Source organism: Eupeodes corollae, chromosome 2 (genome assembly GCF_945859685.1).
Source record: "Eupeodes corollae chromosome 2, idEupCoro1.1, whole genome shotgun sequence".
NCBI lineage: Eukaryota > Metazoa > Arthropoda > Insecta > Diptera > Syrphidae > Eupeodes > Eupeodes corollae.
Window position 1 is genome coordinate 534,752 of NC_079148.1, and position 16,289 is coordinate 551,040.

Sequence of the window (16,289 nt, forward strand, 5' to 3'; positions counted from 1 at the left end):
ATCCACCGACAAAAATGTCACTGACGGAAATCTGTCATTGTGTGAAATTGGGAGTGGGACTCAAATCAGCGAAACGATTCGATTGACTGTATCAGCTGTTTAGGAAAATGAATTTCCCTCCGGAAAATAGAAAAATATATTTTTAGAGATAAATAAATGAGCAATTACACTTTTTTTATCAAAAAAAAATTCTTTGTGGGATATCCGATCGATTAGTATATAATTTATATTTCTTATCAAAGGGAAACACCGTCAAATATCGATTCAAACATTTTTCCGGATCGATGTCAACGATAGCTATAACCGGCCCCTTAAACTTGAACGGCATATCGGTACTTATGCTTTGAAGGATGATTACTACCAAGTCAACCTTTTAGCCTAAATTTTGTAGTAGTAAGAACGATACTTCGAAGGAGTTCAAAAATGAAGTAGATAGTTGGTCACTTCATCTTGTCGCTTCGCCATGTCCTACTCCATCATGGACAGCAACTTTTAGCTAACCTAACTGAAGCTTTTCTAATTTATTTTGTAGCTTAGGTCATCTACATCTTAGTTCTTAGCTCGCTTACTCAACCATTTATTATTTTTGTAGTTGTTAAAAATATTTGGGAATATTTTGTTAATAAGTTTTTCTTTCGATGAGGCAAAGTTACAGAAATGATCAGAACATTAAATCTGTCCACTCGATTCGTCGACAGGTACTTGACCATTTTCATTTTCTAAAATTACTTGACCATTACCTAAAGACGGAAATTGCTCAGAAAAATCTTCAGCAGAAATATCATTAAGCAATGCAACTCTTGTTAAAACTATGTTTTGTATTTTTACGTAAACATTTGTTATTTTTTCATTTTGTCAGTTCCTTCAGTTGATACAATCGTGTATTCTTTTTCATTTCGTTCACTTGTTAATAAACCTTCGTCTAGTAGAAACGTCTTTGCCTTTTATTTCCTTAACAGCCCTATTATGGGTTACCAAATATCAACACGATATTTGATAATAGTTGATAATTATCAACAAAATTAATGAATCGGTATTATGGTGATCAGTTATCAATATTTTTGATAAATAGTGAATTAAAAGATCTATTGTGAATAGCTTTATTGATAAAATCGGTATTACGGCTATCAAACATATTGATACCCATCAAATATTCTATCAGCTACAAAATCTTCGTTGACAAATGTATCAAACATTCGTTAATGGTAAAGAATTGTAAGTTAAATACGATTTATAAAAGTTTTAATAATTTTTTTTCATTTTCAAACTTCAGATTAATAACACGCCGAATCTGATATTGAGCGTTCAGTTTGTGGAACATGCCTAATGTATCAAATTATCGCAGCCTGTAAATAGTTTTTATTTATATACAGCTTATAAATTGTTAGGTATTTTTTGTATTGGCAACAAACATTTTAAAACGATGTCTTCGGTAGAATTGTTCTTTGAAGGCAACTATGATGAGGAAAGAAGTGTTATCACGCACGCCAAGATACGCAGGGCATTACGAGATGCTTCAAACCCAATGGATTTGGACGAAAATATGTAGGCAATAAGGTTTTCCATTTTTACTCTAGGTACTTACTGTGATTCGTTTCCAGATTCATACAAAATTTCCGACTTTCGAAAGAAGCCTTCCTACATGTATTCACCGATATTGACGATAAACTTAAACCAATAAAAAGTCAACAATCCATCCCAAATATACTCAAGCTAGCAGCTGTTTTAAAATTCTTTGCTCAAGGAAGCTACCAATTGAGCGTTGGGAATGACTTTAATATTGGTATGGCACAACCAACGGTGTCTGTCATTCTTAGTGAACTGCTAAGTATTTTGGAAAGACACATTTGTCCGAAATGGATTCAATTTAACTATACCCAGGAAGAAGAACGTCGGGCAAAAATATACTTCTTCGAAAAAAGTAGAATTCCAAATGTGGTCGGGGCTATCGATGGTACGCACATAAAAATAATTGGACCCAATAAGGACCTTCAGCATGTGTATTACAATAGAAAGGGGTATTATAGTATAAATGCGATGCTTGTGAGTTTTTTTTTACTAGGCAATAGACGATTATTATTTAGGTATTTGTTCTGAAAAGTAGATTTAGGTGCCTTTTGCAAGCGCGAGAACTACATTACACAGCAAAAAAAGCAACCAAAATATTTAACGTATGTGCAGCCCTTCATAACATTTGTGTAAAGTATAGATTGGAAAATCCTGAAGCTATCGAAGAGGAATCCGAAAATGTTCTTGGAAACCATGATATGTTAGATGATTCTGCAATGTTCACTGAAGGCAGTCGGATAAGGGATTCAATAGCAAGATTCATGCAAACCGAATAAATAAAAAAAATGCATCACAAAATCAAAAATCTTTTGTTTTATCATTTTATTGTTCGTTTTAAAAAACAATTTATGTATAACAAAACAAGATACATATTACAAAAGCTTAAAAAAAAACATAACATGAAAACGTAACATAAAAAAAGCACTGAGAGTTCATACATTGCTCAAAAGTAAATAAATATCCATTATAACTAACTTAACTGAAATCACAAAAGTTCACTTGTTTTAGCATTTAAAACATAATTAAACTGGCACATAGGAATTCATAACATTATGCTTTGCTTGCTCAATTTCCAAAAGTTGTTTTTTTAATTTTAATTTGGTATTTATATCGTTTTCTTTATTTTTAATATTTTCTTTATATAGCTGCAACTTTTCTTTTTTAATTTTAAGTAATTCACTTTGTTTTTCTTTTTTAAATTGTACGTTTTTTGGCATAATATTCAGTGTTTTGAATGGATGATTTCATGATTTGTAAGTTTGTGTCGATATTGCTCATTAAATTACTCATGTTGTCATAAAATTTTTCCTGCGCCGACGTTTGCTTTTCCAACAGAGCCATTCTTTCTTTTTCATTTGTGTCCTTAAATGTTGCCTTATTTTTCCGATTTGGATTTGTTGACGCTGCAATCACTTCTATAACCTGCACGGCCGTGACTACTTCTTTGGTGTCCATTGCAGAAATTTCTCCGACTCCTTCATCTTCTTCAATAAGAAAACTTGTTGAATTCAATCCAAATTCAACACCTGGTGGATCAACGCAGGCAGGAAAATGCATAAGGCGACTAACTGCTTCTTCGGTGTCAGTCAATCGATGCAATTTATTGGACCCTCCACCGGTCGCATTGAGTTCAATTTTATTTTGCGAATTTTTTTTTTTAATTTTACATTTTAAATCAGCCCATACCTAAAAGGTTATGAATAAAATTAGACAAATTATAAATTAATAAATTAAAATTAGCCAAATAAAAACACTCACTCTTTGCCACTTAGCTGAGTCCCGTTCTGGAGGCTCCAAGCTATTAAGTTCCAGAGCGATGTCTTCCCATTTTTTTGTTAGAACTGGCTTAGCACAAATGCCTTTTGCAAGCTCAGGATTTTCCTCCATCAATTCCACAAGTCTTTCTAGTTGTTTTTTGTTGCTAACTATTCTACTCCTAAATAAACATTATTAAGAAAAAAGAGAAATTTATTTAATGAAAACAACTTACATTATTCCGCCGAAATTATTTATAAAACAAAACACAAGAACTCAGCACTAATGACAAGCGTCAAACAGCAAACAAAACCTATTCACAATCGTATATTGATTAGTATTCACAATGGGTGAAAAATTATCATTTGATACTCATAATACCAAATTATCAATAAATTGATAGAAGTTATCAGTTATCAAATAATTGATAGTTGATAGCCATAATAGGGCTGTAAGTCTAAATTCTAACAACTCTCATGTTTGTTGTCAGCTGAAGTTCCTTTATATAGCGCCACATATTGGATGATTTGAGGCAAGCATTTTTCTTGTCGGCAGTCACTGATCTTGGCGGAAATCGTCAGACCTTAATTTCTACTAACTGCCTAACCAAGTCGTTTCAGGGATTTTTGCGTTTGTGATTGATGAAAATCACAGCCATGTAAATGCGACGCTGTTCATGGGCAACTTCTTGTTCTCCTTCTGTCCTTTCATTCACAATATTGTGTATCAACAGTAAGAAGATGTAAAAATTTGGGGGAAAGACGTTTATAAAATTTAAAAGGTATTCTGTCCTCCCCAGGCGCTTTGCCACCTTTAGAGTTTGGTATAGCTGCTTCAACTTCGAATAGAGAAAATAGAGTATCAAGAATTTCATCGGCTTAAAAAGTGGTTGCATATCGATTTGGAGGCAATATTTCGGTTGTGTTAAAAAGACTCGAAAAATGTGTTTTAATAAGGTCTATGTACAGAGCTGCAGACATTGAAGTCGTCTTTCCACTCAGAGCTTCACTGCTTTCCAGAAATCAGTAGCGTTTTTAGCCTTGTTCATTGTTTCAATATTTCTGAGGTTATAATTTTGTGTTTTAAGCTTACAAACCTCTTTCTATTTTTGTTTGCAGATGCATACAGAACTTGAAAGGTTATGTTGTCTGCCTTTCTGAGTAGCTAGGTAAGCAAGAGAAAGATTTCTTGCTGCCAAACACTTTCTATTGAACCTCTTTTGCTTACTTGGAATGACCTTTCTTTCAAACGTTTTTTGACAAGTTGCATTTTTTATGAAAGTTACGAGTGCGTCTAGGTTGGGGTTGTCTGGAACTTCTGTTGCTACCAGCAAATCGATCTGTTTGTTTATACTTCACTAAAAAATTGTTCTATTGAAATTTCGGTGGAAGAGAAAATCCCGAAACCGCTGTTTCGTCACAACATGTTTTTAGAATCATTGAGACCTCCAATGGATGTGATTGAAAAATGTTTTTACAGTTACTTCAAATTTATCTAAATGGGAGCTCCAGTTTCCATATATAAAACAATAGTCGATCACAAAACAAGAAGTTCCATGGATAGAAATAAATTCACCACCTCGTCGTCTTCACAGCTTCAGTTTAGAACGTGACAATCTAAAGCATCAGCCAGCTCCAAAATTTTAGTTCCCTTCGTATCACACACCTCATGTTTCGATTTTCTATCATAATAAATATGATTTGAAGTCTCACCACTTTCAAAGTTGTTTTGTGATAGGCCAATTTGTTCTTCGATTGAAATCGCCTTTCACCATCAGATTTGTTGGTCTTAGTTCATAAACAAGTTCTGGCAGCTTATCGTAGCCTTTCTGCCAATGAGTGCAATTCAAGTATATCAGAACGATGTAAAACGGCTGTCTTCAATTGATATTTCAAAATTCGGAATTTGTCTATGTTTTACAGCTGATATGCATTCCATTTCATAGTTCATAAAAATGTTCTTAAAAATGTTAACAATAATTTCAATAAGAGATACATATAAATAAAACGCACGATCGGGTTCACAAAATTGCTCTAGTATTAAAAGACTGTGCTTTAAAAAAGTGTCTTTATCTGAATAATTGAAATTGCATTCAACTCCTCCAAAAACCTCAAAGTATACATTTTTTTCGAAAGTCGTTAGAGTGTTAGTGTTAAGTCTGCAATATATCTACACGATTTTGTGATATCGAATGTTGAAAAAAATATTCCATGAAGAAAGAAGCCAAGTTAAAAAAAAATGTGAGAAACATTTCATAAGAAATGTTTTTGGACCAAACAATTTGTATTATTTTCGGTCTTACAAATACCTAGCGCAAATCTCCTTAGAACCTTAATCTTCTAGTTTGAACGCACTCGACCTAATGGCTCAGGCTATAGGGGAGAGGCCAGACAGACATACAGACGGACGGAGTCATCGGATACACCCTTTTTCGACTTCTCTACCATCGTAATTTCATGTTTGATAAAATGTTCAGCTCAACATTTTCTTACAAATGCGATATTTGCTACATAAGTTCCTATATGTCGTAAGTAAAGACGGAATGACATATTCTAAAGATCCGCCAACATGGATGTTCGTCAAGACTACAGGCTGCAGTCTACAGCAGCAACATTCACTTTTGTTCTTGAGTGATGTTCCCCGTTTCAATTCTTCACATTAGTAATTTGTCCCAACTTCTCAATCTTTCTTTCACTTTTGACGTCCAAAAAGTGCTTCCCGATCCCATAGACTGTAAAGTGTTATAGTTTTTCAATCTGGGACTGTACAATTGTTGTAGTTATTTTTCACAATTTTAGTGTGTTGTTGATGCAGTAATTAATTCATTTATAGTAATGTCATAGTTTTATTTGTGAAATGACAAAAGAAGACAGTTTTAAAGGTGCCAACTCCCCAAATCACGACCTATTAGAAATGAAACCTCTTATTGGAAAAACCATATTTTGTTCGAAAAGAGTCTTAATGATTACAAAGGCCACCTTAATTTTTCTTACAAAAATCTTTGTTTGTCATGGGGGTTGCAAAGGTTCCCTTTTTAATTAATTTAAACCCGTCGTCGTTGTCATTACATTGCTTTTGAAAATTAACTATCCATTTCGCAGAAAATGATCTCCAGAATTATATAACAGAAGAAGACTTTTTGTTTTAACGATCGCAGACATTACATCGAAATTTTTTAAAAAAAGTACACCATTCCTTGGGCTCGTCCGGGAATTGAACCCGGGACCTCTCGCACCCGAAGCGAGAATCATACCCCTAGACCAACGAGCCTATTGATCGAGGCGCGACAGATATTCAATAAAATCTTAGAGTACTTTTAAATTACACACATTCTCGCAGAGTGATAATGACAAAAATGACTCATCCGCAATCATTCAAGACTGAACCTCAAGATTACACACATGTTTATCAAAATAATTAAATGATATCATCGTAGGTAATAATTGAAAGTTTCAATGAAAACATAATTAAACTCTTTCATGTGGGTTACTTTTTCTAAGTATGCAAAAGTAGGAAGGTTGAAGATATTGTGCCTGACAAATATTTATAATAAGAATTTGAAAAATGTGTCCTTTGAAGTTAATATTCTAAATCAAAGAAAATTCCAACGACAACGAAAACTGTCATCTCTCTAACACAGATTCCAGAAATTAAATTAAGGAAATTCCAAAAATGTATTTAATTAATTCATTCAACTTGATGCCAATGATGATACTTATACTAAAGCAGTGAGAGGCACGGGAGACAGTGGCATTGCGACACGATACTATGTAAGTTGGAAGGGTTAGGGTAAAACGACAATATCTGTCACAATATCTGACACAAAGAAAATTCTATCGAAGGCATCGGATAAATAATAACACTGCCTTACCCACCCTTTCAACTGTTGTAACTGTAAGGTAAGTACTTATCAAAACAGGCATTCCATTTCACAATCCCAGTTTCCGGTCTAATAACAGCACAAAGCTCATATACTAAGAGTAGACGTATATAGGCTACGTTCTACGTAGACGCGAATGGGGGTTATTGTGCCTAATTGGGCTGATTGGCGCAAAACACCAAATGAAATTGGTCGCCAATTTGAATTGCCAAATGCGGTATGGCGGTATGGGTGTTTGTTGTAAAACAAAACTTTGCAAAACTGTTTTCGTTTCCAAAGTGCTTATGACTGATGTTGGTGTTGGTATTTGTTGCCATTGCCATTGCTATACTCTCTCTTGGTATCGTTTTGTTTCGTTTTTGGATTTGGCGGATGGCGGATGACAATGTCAGGGATCGTTGCCGTTGGTTGGTAAAGTATACAACATACAAAGTTGAATATGCGGATTTGGATTTGAATTTCGGAACTCGGAAGCGGATTCTCTGTTTTCTAACCGAAAAGGATACAACACAATCCTGGAATTGCCATTGTTGGTAGAAATGGGTTGGGGTTCATTAATCAATTTCCGAACGTAAATGTTATCTCCAATCAGATTTTACCAATGATTAATGACAGCACATTGTGTTTTGCTAGTTTTAAATTTAACGTTAAACCGGATTCGGGTCCTTGTGTTTTGCGGGTGTTTCCTTTTTTTTTTGTTGTTGTTGTTGTCTGTTTGTATATTTGGTGAGTTTGCATGAGACACAGAGTGATAATAGAAAGGATCATCGGATTACAAAGGAAGCTCTGTGTGAGTCTAGCGTAGATATGCTATTTGTTCTAGGAAATGTGAATGAATAATATCAACAATTTTCAGCTATTTTTTTTCAGAATTCTCAAATTTTTTTGTTTAGGAGAATTTTTTGCGAGTAATTATTGGTGTGCGAATAAGGAAATTTTAAAAAGTTGTTTTTAAATGCAATGCCTAAAGAGTTTTTTAAGGTCTTAAGCTTAATTTATGCATCAAAAATTACTATCAATAATAACTTATTTGGATTTAACTAGCTTAATCTCATTTTAACGTCATTTTTAATAATTGTTAGTACCGGGTTTTTCAATAAGAGCGCTACAAAAGTTTTTTTTTTAAATAAAACAAAAACGGTATTGGATATCAATGATTTTCTTTATTCCTGTGAAAGTTCGTTCGATGCCATTATGTATGGAAGTCGATTTCTTTTGCATGGCCACTACGGACACGCTTGCAGAGTACCAGACGCTGAAACCAAATATCGTCGGTTTTCAGGCATAAATTGGTCGATACTGCTGCAATCGCACTACCGTGGCGGCCAAGCGACTGAACCATTTCGTGAGATAACACGTTCTCCAAGCTTGGTTTCCAATAAATTGATTGTGACTTTCACTATGTTCCTGTTGGAACCACTTGTCCTCTAAGTCCTTATGACAGAATTGGGGCCAAAAATATTCGGTTATCATTTAACGGTAGCGATCCTCATTCAAAACGATCATCATGGAAGAAGTACGGCCCAATGACGACTCCGCCTCCGACCCATAAACCACAGCAAGCTGTTATTTTTTTCGGGATGCAATGATGACTCATGGAGTACGGGTAAGTTGCTGCCTGACCAATACCGCATATTTTGTTTATTGACGAAGCCATTCAGCCAGAAATGAGCCTCATCGCTGAAGATGATTTGTCGATGAAAATCCGAATACGACGCTTCTGGTGGTCAAGCGGCTTCAGTTCTTGAGTCAATTTAATCTTGTAAGAATGTAGGCCAAGGTCTTTGCCCAACGCTTGAGAACGACCTTAGAGAGACACATTTGGGCTTTCTGCAACTAAAGCCTCAGCGGCAGCAATATTCTCGACACTACAGGCACATTTATGGTCATCATAAACCGACTAGATAAGCTTTTGCTTGAATTGTTAAGACATTTTGAGCGAGAGTAAGTGCCTGTGCATGTGTTGCTAATGATCCAATGAAAAGTTTCCACACCATTTTTGACCGGTGTTTAATTATCATGATTACGACTGTGAGTAGTTTTAAGAACAAGGGGAATAATTCACACAATACGAAAAATTATGTTCATATTGCTTGAGAAGTTTTCTGCTCACGTTAGTTCAATTTTTGCCGGTCAAGACCATGCGATTTAACATAGTGAGATTTCTTCTATGAGGATAATAATCACCGGACTCCAGAGGAGTGAATAAATGATTTTTTTTGTATAATAAACGGGCACTCAAGGGGTTATTAATACCCTTAACATGTTTGAAGTTTAAACACAGTGCAAGCTTTAGGAAAATAGGCAAGGATAAAAGAGGGGATATCGATGCACATTGGTCTTAAAGTTTTGAATATCAATATGATAGGGAAAAACAAAGCTGGGTAAAGCATTCCACATTCTCGATGTGTGGTTGAAAAAAGAATCTCTATAGTTGACAGTACGTCTGAAATTGAGCTCAAGGTTAAACTGATGAGCATTCCTAGAAGTACGAATGCAACAGGCTTATTCGACAGAACACTGTTTATCATTTTTCAAACTAATTGGAAAATTACAAATTCAAAATGAAATATATATTTCATCATGCTCCTGTTTTGTTCCAGTTTATGCTGTTCTTAGAAACATAGAACTCATTTTTAAACTTTAATCTGAAATCTAAAAAACTGTTCTGTTTGCTATAAAGTTATAATCTTGCAAAGGTCATTTTAGTTTTACAGTTACAGAGCTACTACAGTGCAAAAACAGTAAGTTTCAGATTATGTGTGAGGGGTTAAAATAAGGAGCTATTATTGGTTTTTGGATTTATTTTGTAATTAATCAATTGAAATCGAATTGTTTCCTTATTTAAACTTAATTTGAGATTAAATGGCTCAAAAAAAATGTGCAGCGCACAGAATTCTATATACTTCTTTAGTTATATTGCTTAGTAGGAAATATATTACAGAAAACCATTAATTCGTTGACGTTTTTAAATGTTGATAAAATCAATATATATTAAATAAGCAATAATGAAAACACTACTTTCAAAATCTTCTACAAGAAAAACACGTCAAACCATGCCCGGGAACTTTTCCGAAATGACGTGCTTGATTATACGTCGGACATCTTAAATGCGATCTGACTTTGTCAAAAGGAAAGTATTTGAGGTTACTTTAATATACCGTGTCGTGAAAACGAATTTCATCAAAAATTAAATGTAATAAATACGTTAGAGAATTGACAGACTATTGATGTACGCTCTACGAATAATGAATAGAAAGGTATTTACAATTTAGGTATAATTCACTTGACGATAAAAACTCTGACAGTCGGCTTTATTATTGTTCTCTTCCTCGACTGACGTTTGACACCGAATGGCTGCGTTCACTTGAAATTATTTTTGATCGATTATCGATATGTTCACTGAAATGACTTGTGCGATATCGGACAAACTAGTTTTGCATTTTTATAGTTACAAATGAATAATCTTTAATTATCCTTTCTAAAACTAGATTTTGTATAAAAAATACGGTGTATTAAGTAATGATCGAAGTTAAATACCTTAAATTTTTCAAATATATTTTGGACTTGTTGTTATAGATTGTACATTAGGCACGTTCCCGAAATAGTTCTCTATGCGTGAATATTGATTTTGTTTAAAATGTACTTTATTTATAATTTATATTATTTTATGGACACACAAAACTAATTTTTGTGTTTAATTAATTTTTTTTTCTCAATTAAGTCAAGATTTAAGACATTAAATTGATATCGAAGCAAATTTTGCACTTTGTTGATTTTAGGCCAAATATGTTATAAAATGATGATAATGCTCTACTACTTTTATACATTTTCTTGGAGAAATTGAACTGCAAAAACGTACATAAATTAACATTGTCCGAATAGACTTGGGAGCCACTGTACATACTTTTATACGATGGACATTTTTGCAGTCCATTTTTGTACAGGTTCAAAAACTCTGGTTTATTTAAATTTGGTTTTAAGATATGACTAGGAATACAATATACACTTTAATGCAAAGTGTGATATTTAAATAACAAATTGTTGTAATCTACTTTTTTTCCGAACTTTTATAATAATTTATTGTTTAAAAAATATGACTTAGTCTGATGCTATTTACTTGTTATTTATTTCAAATAGTGGTTGATTTTTAAAAACTAATTTAGAAAGATAATTTGTTGAGCTTCAAAAATGTCTTAATACAATTTCGCAAACTGTAGTTTTTCACATATTGATTAATTTTGAAATTGAAAAACTTATATATTTTTTTTAAAGCCTTTACCCTTTTCATAAGTTAAAAATGTATTAATTATTAAAAAATCAGGATAGTCTAAAGAGCCGAACTGAAATCGGAATTAAATTTACTTTTTAAATTTTTACCGTTGGCATACAATAGATCTTTGTTTTCATTGCATATTTTAAGGAACCCGTAAAGAACTTTAATTTCAGTTTCGAATGAATATCTTTTGGCGTAACAACAAGCTTCGTTTAATTTAAATTAAAAGTTGCTATGTGCTTGAAAAAAAGTGTAATTAATGCAAAGGTAGAATATTGTTGGTACATGTATCTTTTTACCTAAAAAGAAAAAAAGATGATGATTGAGTTCAACCGGTACCTACCTACAGAAATGGTGGTATACCTAGAAAAAGTATAAAGGTGCCTCTGATGTCTATACCAAGATTAAAAGAACAAAATAAAAATAAGAAAAATCCTTGCGCAGATTCGTTGAAATATCATCCAACAACAACAAAAATATAAAACTTGTCCTTAATACAGGCGTGGCCTCTGAGAATTATTATGTCACCGCCCCATGTCTTAAAACGAAGAAAAAGGAACTTTTGCGAAAACTTTTAGAAAACTTCCAATTCCAATAATATAAAGCACGCATCTCCTCTTCCATCCCTATGACATTTTTGGAACTTTTATTAACTGTGTGTGGGCCATCAGAGTTATATGGCTGGGGTTGGTGACTGAGCATATTTCTGTACCCATCAGAAAGTTAAAGAAACTTATAAGGTAGGTAGGTACCTACAGTGATTCTTTGCCTTGATAAGGGACGAATGTGTAAACCTATACAGACAAACTACAATGTTGTTGTGCCACAAGAAGGAATCAATCACAAATGAGTCCCATCTTACAATGACGTGCTCTGACTCTGCCTTCGCCTTCGCCTCCGCCTCTGAATCTGAATCTAAATCACACATTTACATATTCACCGCATCGCTTCTTTTATTTATTTTTTGTATATATTTAAGCTTGAAAAGTTTTAATCCCCGAGATAAGAATCCTCGGCTGAAGCAATTTGTATACATTTGATACCACTTGCGATTCGCAAGCAATTTATTTTACTCGAACAAACTTTCGTTTAACTAATGACTTAATTTATCTGCTTCAACCACCCATAGGATTCAGGACTTTGTTGAATATCCCTTTGTACAACAAGTAATCAAACACAGTGTCCTATCCACACCCCATCTCCACCTCCACCAACATCCGCACCCACTTTCTGAATCTGAACTGTAATCCTCATCGAATTTGCAGCGTCTTAATCGTTCTCCATTAATCGAACAGTTTGGAGTATACAATGGGGTTAATCGGGGGTAATCTCTGTTTCTGCTCCTCAATTTGTTGTTAAACAATGCCGGCTCGTCGTGGTTGTGATGACGATGGGCAGCAGAACACGCATCCTTAATATTTATATAAACATATATCCACCGCACCACCCACAACACACGAATTCCGAATGCGAATAAATGACAGATATTAGCAAATCTATCATTGTCATTATCCTTCGATTTGTTTTGTTTCTTTTGAAATTCCAAACAAGGGTTGGGGTATTTAGTATTTCGAGCAGGACTTTGATTTAAAGGGATATACACAGATATGTGGGTGACTGCGAGGAGTGAGGACCCTGATATGATGTGATGTATGTGTTGTGTAGTAAGGCGTTATATGATTAGATGTTGTTCTTGTTTAGTTGTTGTTTTGAATTTGCCTGAGGGCGATTTATACTCGTATATGTAGGGTAGTTAATTAATCGAATTAAAGGCTTCGATTGAGTATGGTGTGCATCTGACAGTGATTGCCTGGATATTAAGAGATATTGTGCGTAGCTTTGGGCTGAATTGAGTAGATTTATAATTTGAAAATATGCCTTGGAACGTTGCACATATAGGTATGAGGGTATTGTATTGATTGTACGAATTTAATTGTGGTGACCTAAACAATTTCAGACGAAAATATGAACCAAAAAGCCTTAATAAATCAACACAAAATTGAATGGCTCTATCTTTAGGTATGAATTTATTTGTATTTAATCATTTCAATTGTTAAAACATTTTATGAATTGTACAAATATAATGATATGCTTACTACTCGAAGGCCTTATCACTTGCAACATAAATATTTCCGACTGAAGTGCAGTACGATGTCCTACGACATCATTTATCAGACCATAATAATGGCGTATTTTGGAAACAGTAGATGACCATTTTTATGGTAAGTTTTGGTGCCTTGTTCAATTTCTAAGTAAACTATTTTCGTAAATGGCAAATATTTAAACAATATTATGATATTTCAGTTTGACAGGTGTCAAATGCCAACTGTCAAATGAATGATCCTATAAATATGTAATTTTATTACTTTAAAATGTGAAAATATAAGTCAAAGCATTTTACCATTTAAGAATTATCCAAATTGAATGCAATTTTTTTTTTGTCTTTATTTTTTGTCTCTCATGCAGGTATTAAAAATAAACATAAACGAAATTTTCAAAACTTTCTTTTCAATCAAAAAGAGAAGACAAGGTAATGAAACATTTTTTCATAAGGTTTTGAAATAGCTTTATCAGAAATTATGGCTGGAAACTTTCCTAAAGCAAATCAAAGCATTAAATCAACCTCTACAGCGAAAAGGAACGCCTGTGGAATTAAAGAAGCATCCTATACAAGAAAACTGGTTTAAAGAATAAAGCATGATTATTCGAAGCTCAAAAATATAGACATACAAAATATACAAAAACAAATGGTCCTCAAGGTCATGGGCATCAAGAAAAGTATTAATCCAAAACCGATGTTTTCTTTTAGTTTCCTGCTCTACGCTAATGTCTTAAGCAGTATTAACATGAGTGTGACCAAAGAACGACGAATGAATTACAAAATGTGAGTTCATATACGTTTGAAGACATATTTCCACAATTTCCACAAATTCTTAACAAAATGAGAGCAATATAGTTTCTATTTGATTAATGATGGATGCTTTTACTTTTCAATATATATACTTTATATATATTAATAAATTTAAGAAAACAATTTTATTTGTCCCGAAAAAAATTGTAGTTGATACGAACTGTCAAACTTTTTTCGCGTTCCACATTATCCACACTCGCAATGAATAAAATAATCGCGCGTACTTAACCTAAAAAAATCATTCTTGTTTTGGTTTCGGAGGTGAATGGTGTTCATTCGCGACGAATTAAAAAGTCTTTATGTGAAAGAAATGTCAAAACCGACGAATATTCGTTCATTCGTTGGTCGTTGGTGATGCTCATGTGAATAGTGCTTTATGCCTCCAGTTCTTCTCACTTTAGAGCTTTAATTGTTGCAATTGCAATCATTTTCATTAGTTTTTTTCCTACGCTTGTGTGTATTTAAACACTTCAAAAGAACAAATTAATAAAAAAGCAAACCAACAACCAACCAAAATACAAACGATATTCTAAAAAAGGTTTAATTAGAAATTTCAATAATTTGACGTTTGAAAGAGATATTTTACAATTGACAATCACTTTCTTAAACAAAATGTCAAGACTTGAACTACCAAGCAAAAAGAGAAAACAAGTATTGGTATTTGAATTTTGGTGAACTTTTTTCGTAATAACACTTTCAAAATTTTGTCTAAGCTTTTGATTAAAACATTTTCTTAAGCTTTTACAATTATATGAAATATTCTATGGTCAGAACCGTCATTGTCTAAAATTTTTCGAGGATGTTTGAAATGTTCAAATCACCTTTACATCAAGATTAGTAAAATTTCAGCCAAACATCTGACAATGATATTATAGAACTATAGCGGAAAATCTGCTAACCTACAGACAATTTTTGAATTGAAAGGTGTTTGGCAATATAGATGCCTTGACAATCTATATTGGCTTCATTCAAGCACGACAATTGAAAATTTAACAATTTGTAGAGTTGTCGGGAAATTTTCGACAGTTGTAAAGATTTCGGATCATAAAAACATTTTCATGACAAGTGATTTGTTAAAAATTGTCAAAAATTTCCTTTTAAATTTATAGTGACAATTTGTGTTATGGAACAAAAGAAAACAAGCTATAATTTTGTCAGTATGAAATTGACAATTGTTACAGGCAACTGAGTCTCGTACGTAAAAAACCAATTTCGGTACAAAATTTAAAAAAAAGTACAAAGCAAAGCAATATAATTTGTTAAAAATCGGCTTCCACGACAAGCTGAGAAATAAAAAAAATGTCATGAAATATTTATCTGACAATTATGTCACCTATCAATACGTTAAACAATGATAATATAATTGCGATGAATTTTTAGAATTGTCACTTGTTTATGAAAATGGGCCCAGGTATTAGAAATTAACAAATGACAGTTATTGACTCCACTAGAAAGAGTTAAGCAAGATTATTTTTTAGAAGCTTCTATCAAAGTTTGTTGATAGAGCAGAATGGTCCAAGCAAGAATGGAAGCTTTAGAGCTTGGTCTACTTCAATCAACTAGGCTTATTCTGAATAAAAAATCCAATCCTTACATCAAATAAATGTTGCCTTGAAATAAAGCCAAGTGAAATAAGGCAACATTTTAAGAATTGTCTTTATTTCACTTTTGTAAAGTGATATGAAGGCAATTTCCACCAGTTGGTCGTATTACTTAAACAAAGTGAAATAAAGACAAATAAGTTTTCTTTCAGTTGCCATAAATAAAAAGAGAATTTGCATACACTAAACCTCGCATCCACCCCAAAGCCGATAGTGTGCAAAGAACACAACAATAAGTTGGTCTTATTTCTCAAAATAATTTGGAATTATTTCCCTTTTTCAAAGTGCAATATGACC

The 16,289-nt window shown here is 33.2% G+C and overlaps 1 protein-coding gene and 1 non-coding gene across 2 annotated transcripts; both read right to left on the bottom strand.

Annotated features, from left to right (window-relative positions):
- Positions 1-2,763: 2,763 nt before the first annotated feature.
- On the bottom strand, positions 2,764-3,620 carry LOC129948437 (uncharacterized). The gene is made up of 3 exons (XM_056059438.1): positions 3,560-3,620; positions 3,328-3,505; positions 2,764-3,255 (listed from the first exon to the last, which is right to left on the bottom strand). Coding segments are annotated over exons 1-3 (672 nt in total). The 5' UTR covers positions 3,562-3,620.
- A 2,902-nt stretch (positions 3,621-6,522) lies between these two features.
- Positions 6,523-6,594, bottom strand: Trnap-cgg (transfer RNA proline (anticodon CGG)). Its single transcript has one exon. It is a non-coding gene; the product is annotated as a tRNA-Pro (tRNA).
- Positions 6,595-16,289: the final 9,695 nt, after the last annotated feature.

Coding starts and splice junctions, on each gene's coding strand:
- LOC129948437 (XM_056059438.1), bottom strand. Junction 3,256..3,327: donor ACTCAGCTAAGTGGCAAAGA/GTGAGTGTTTTT, acceptor ATAACCTTTTAG/GTATGGGCTGATTTAAAATG.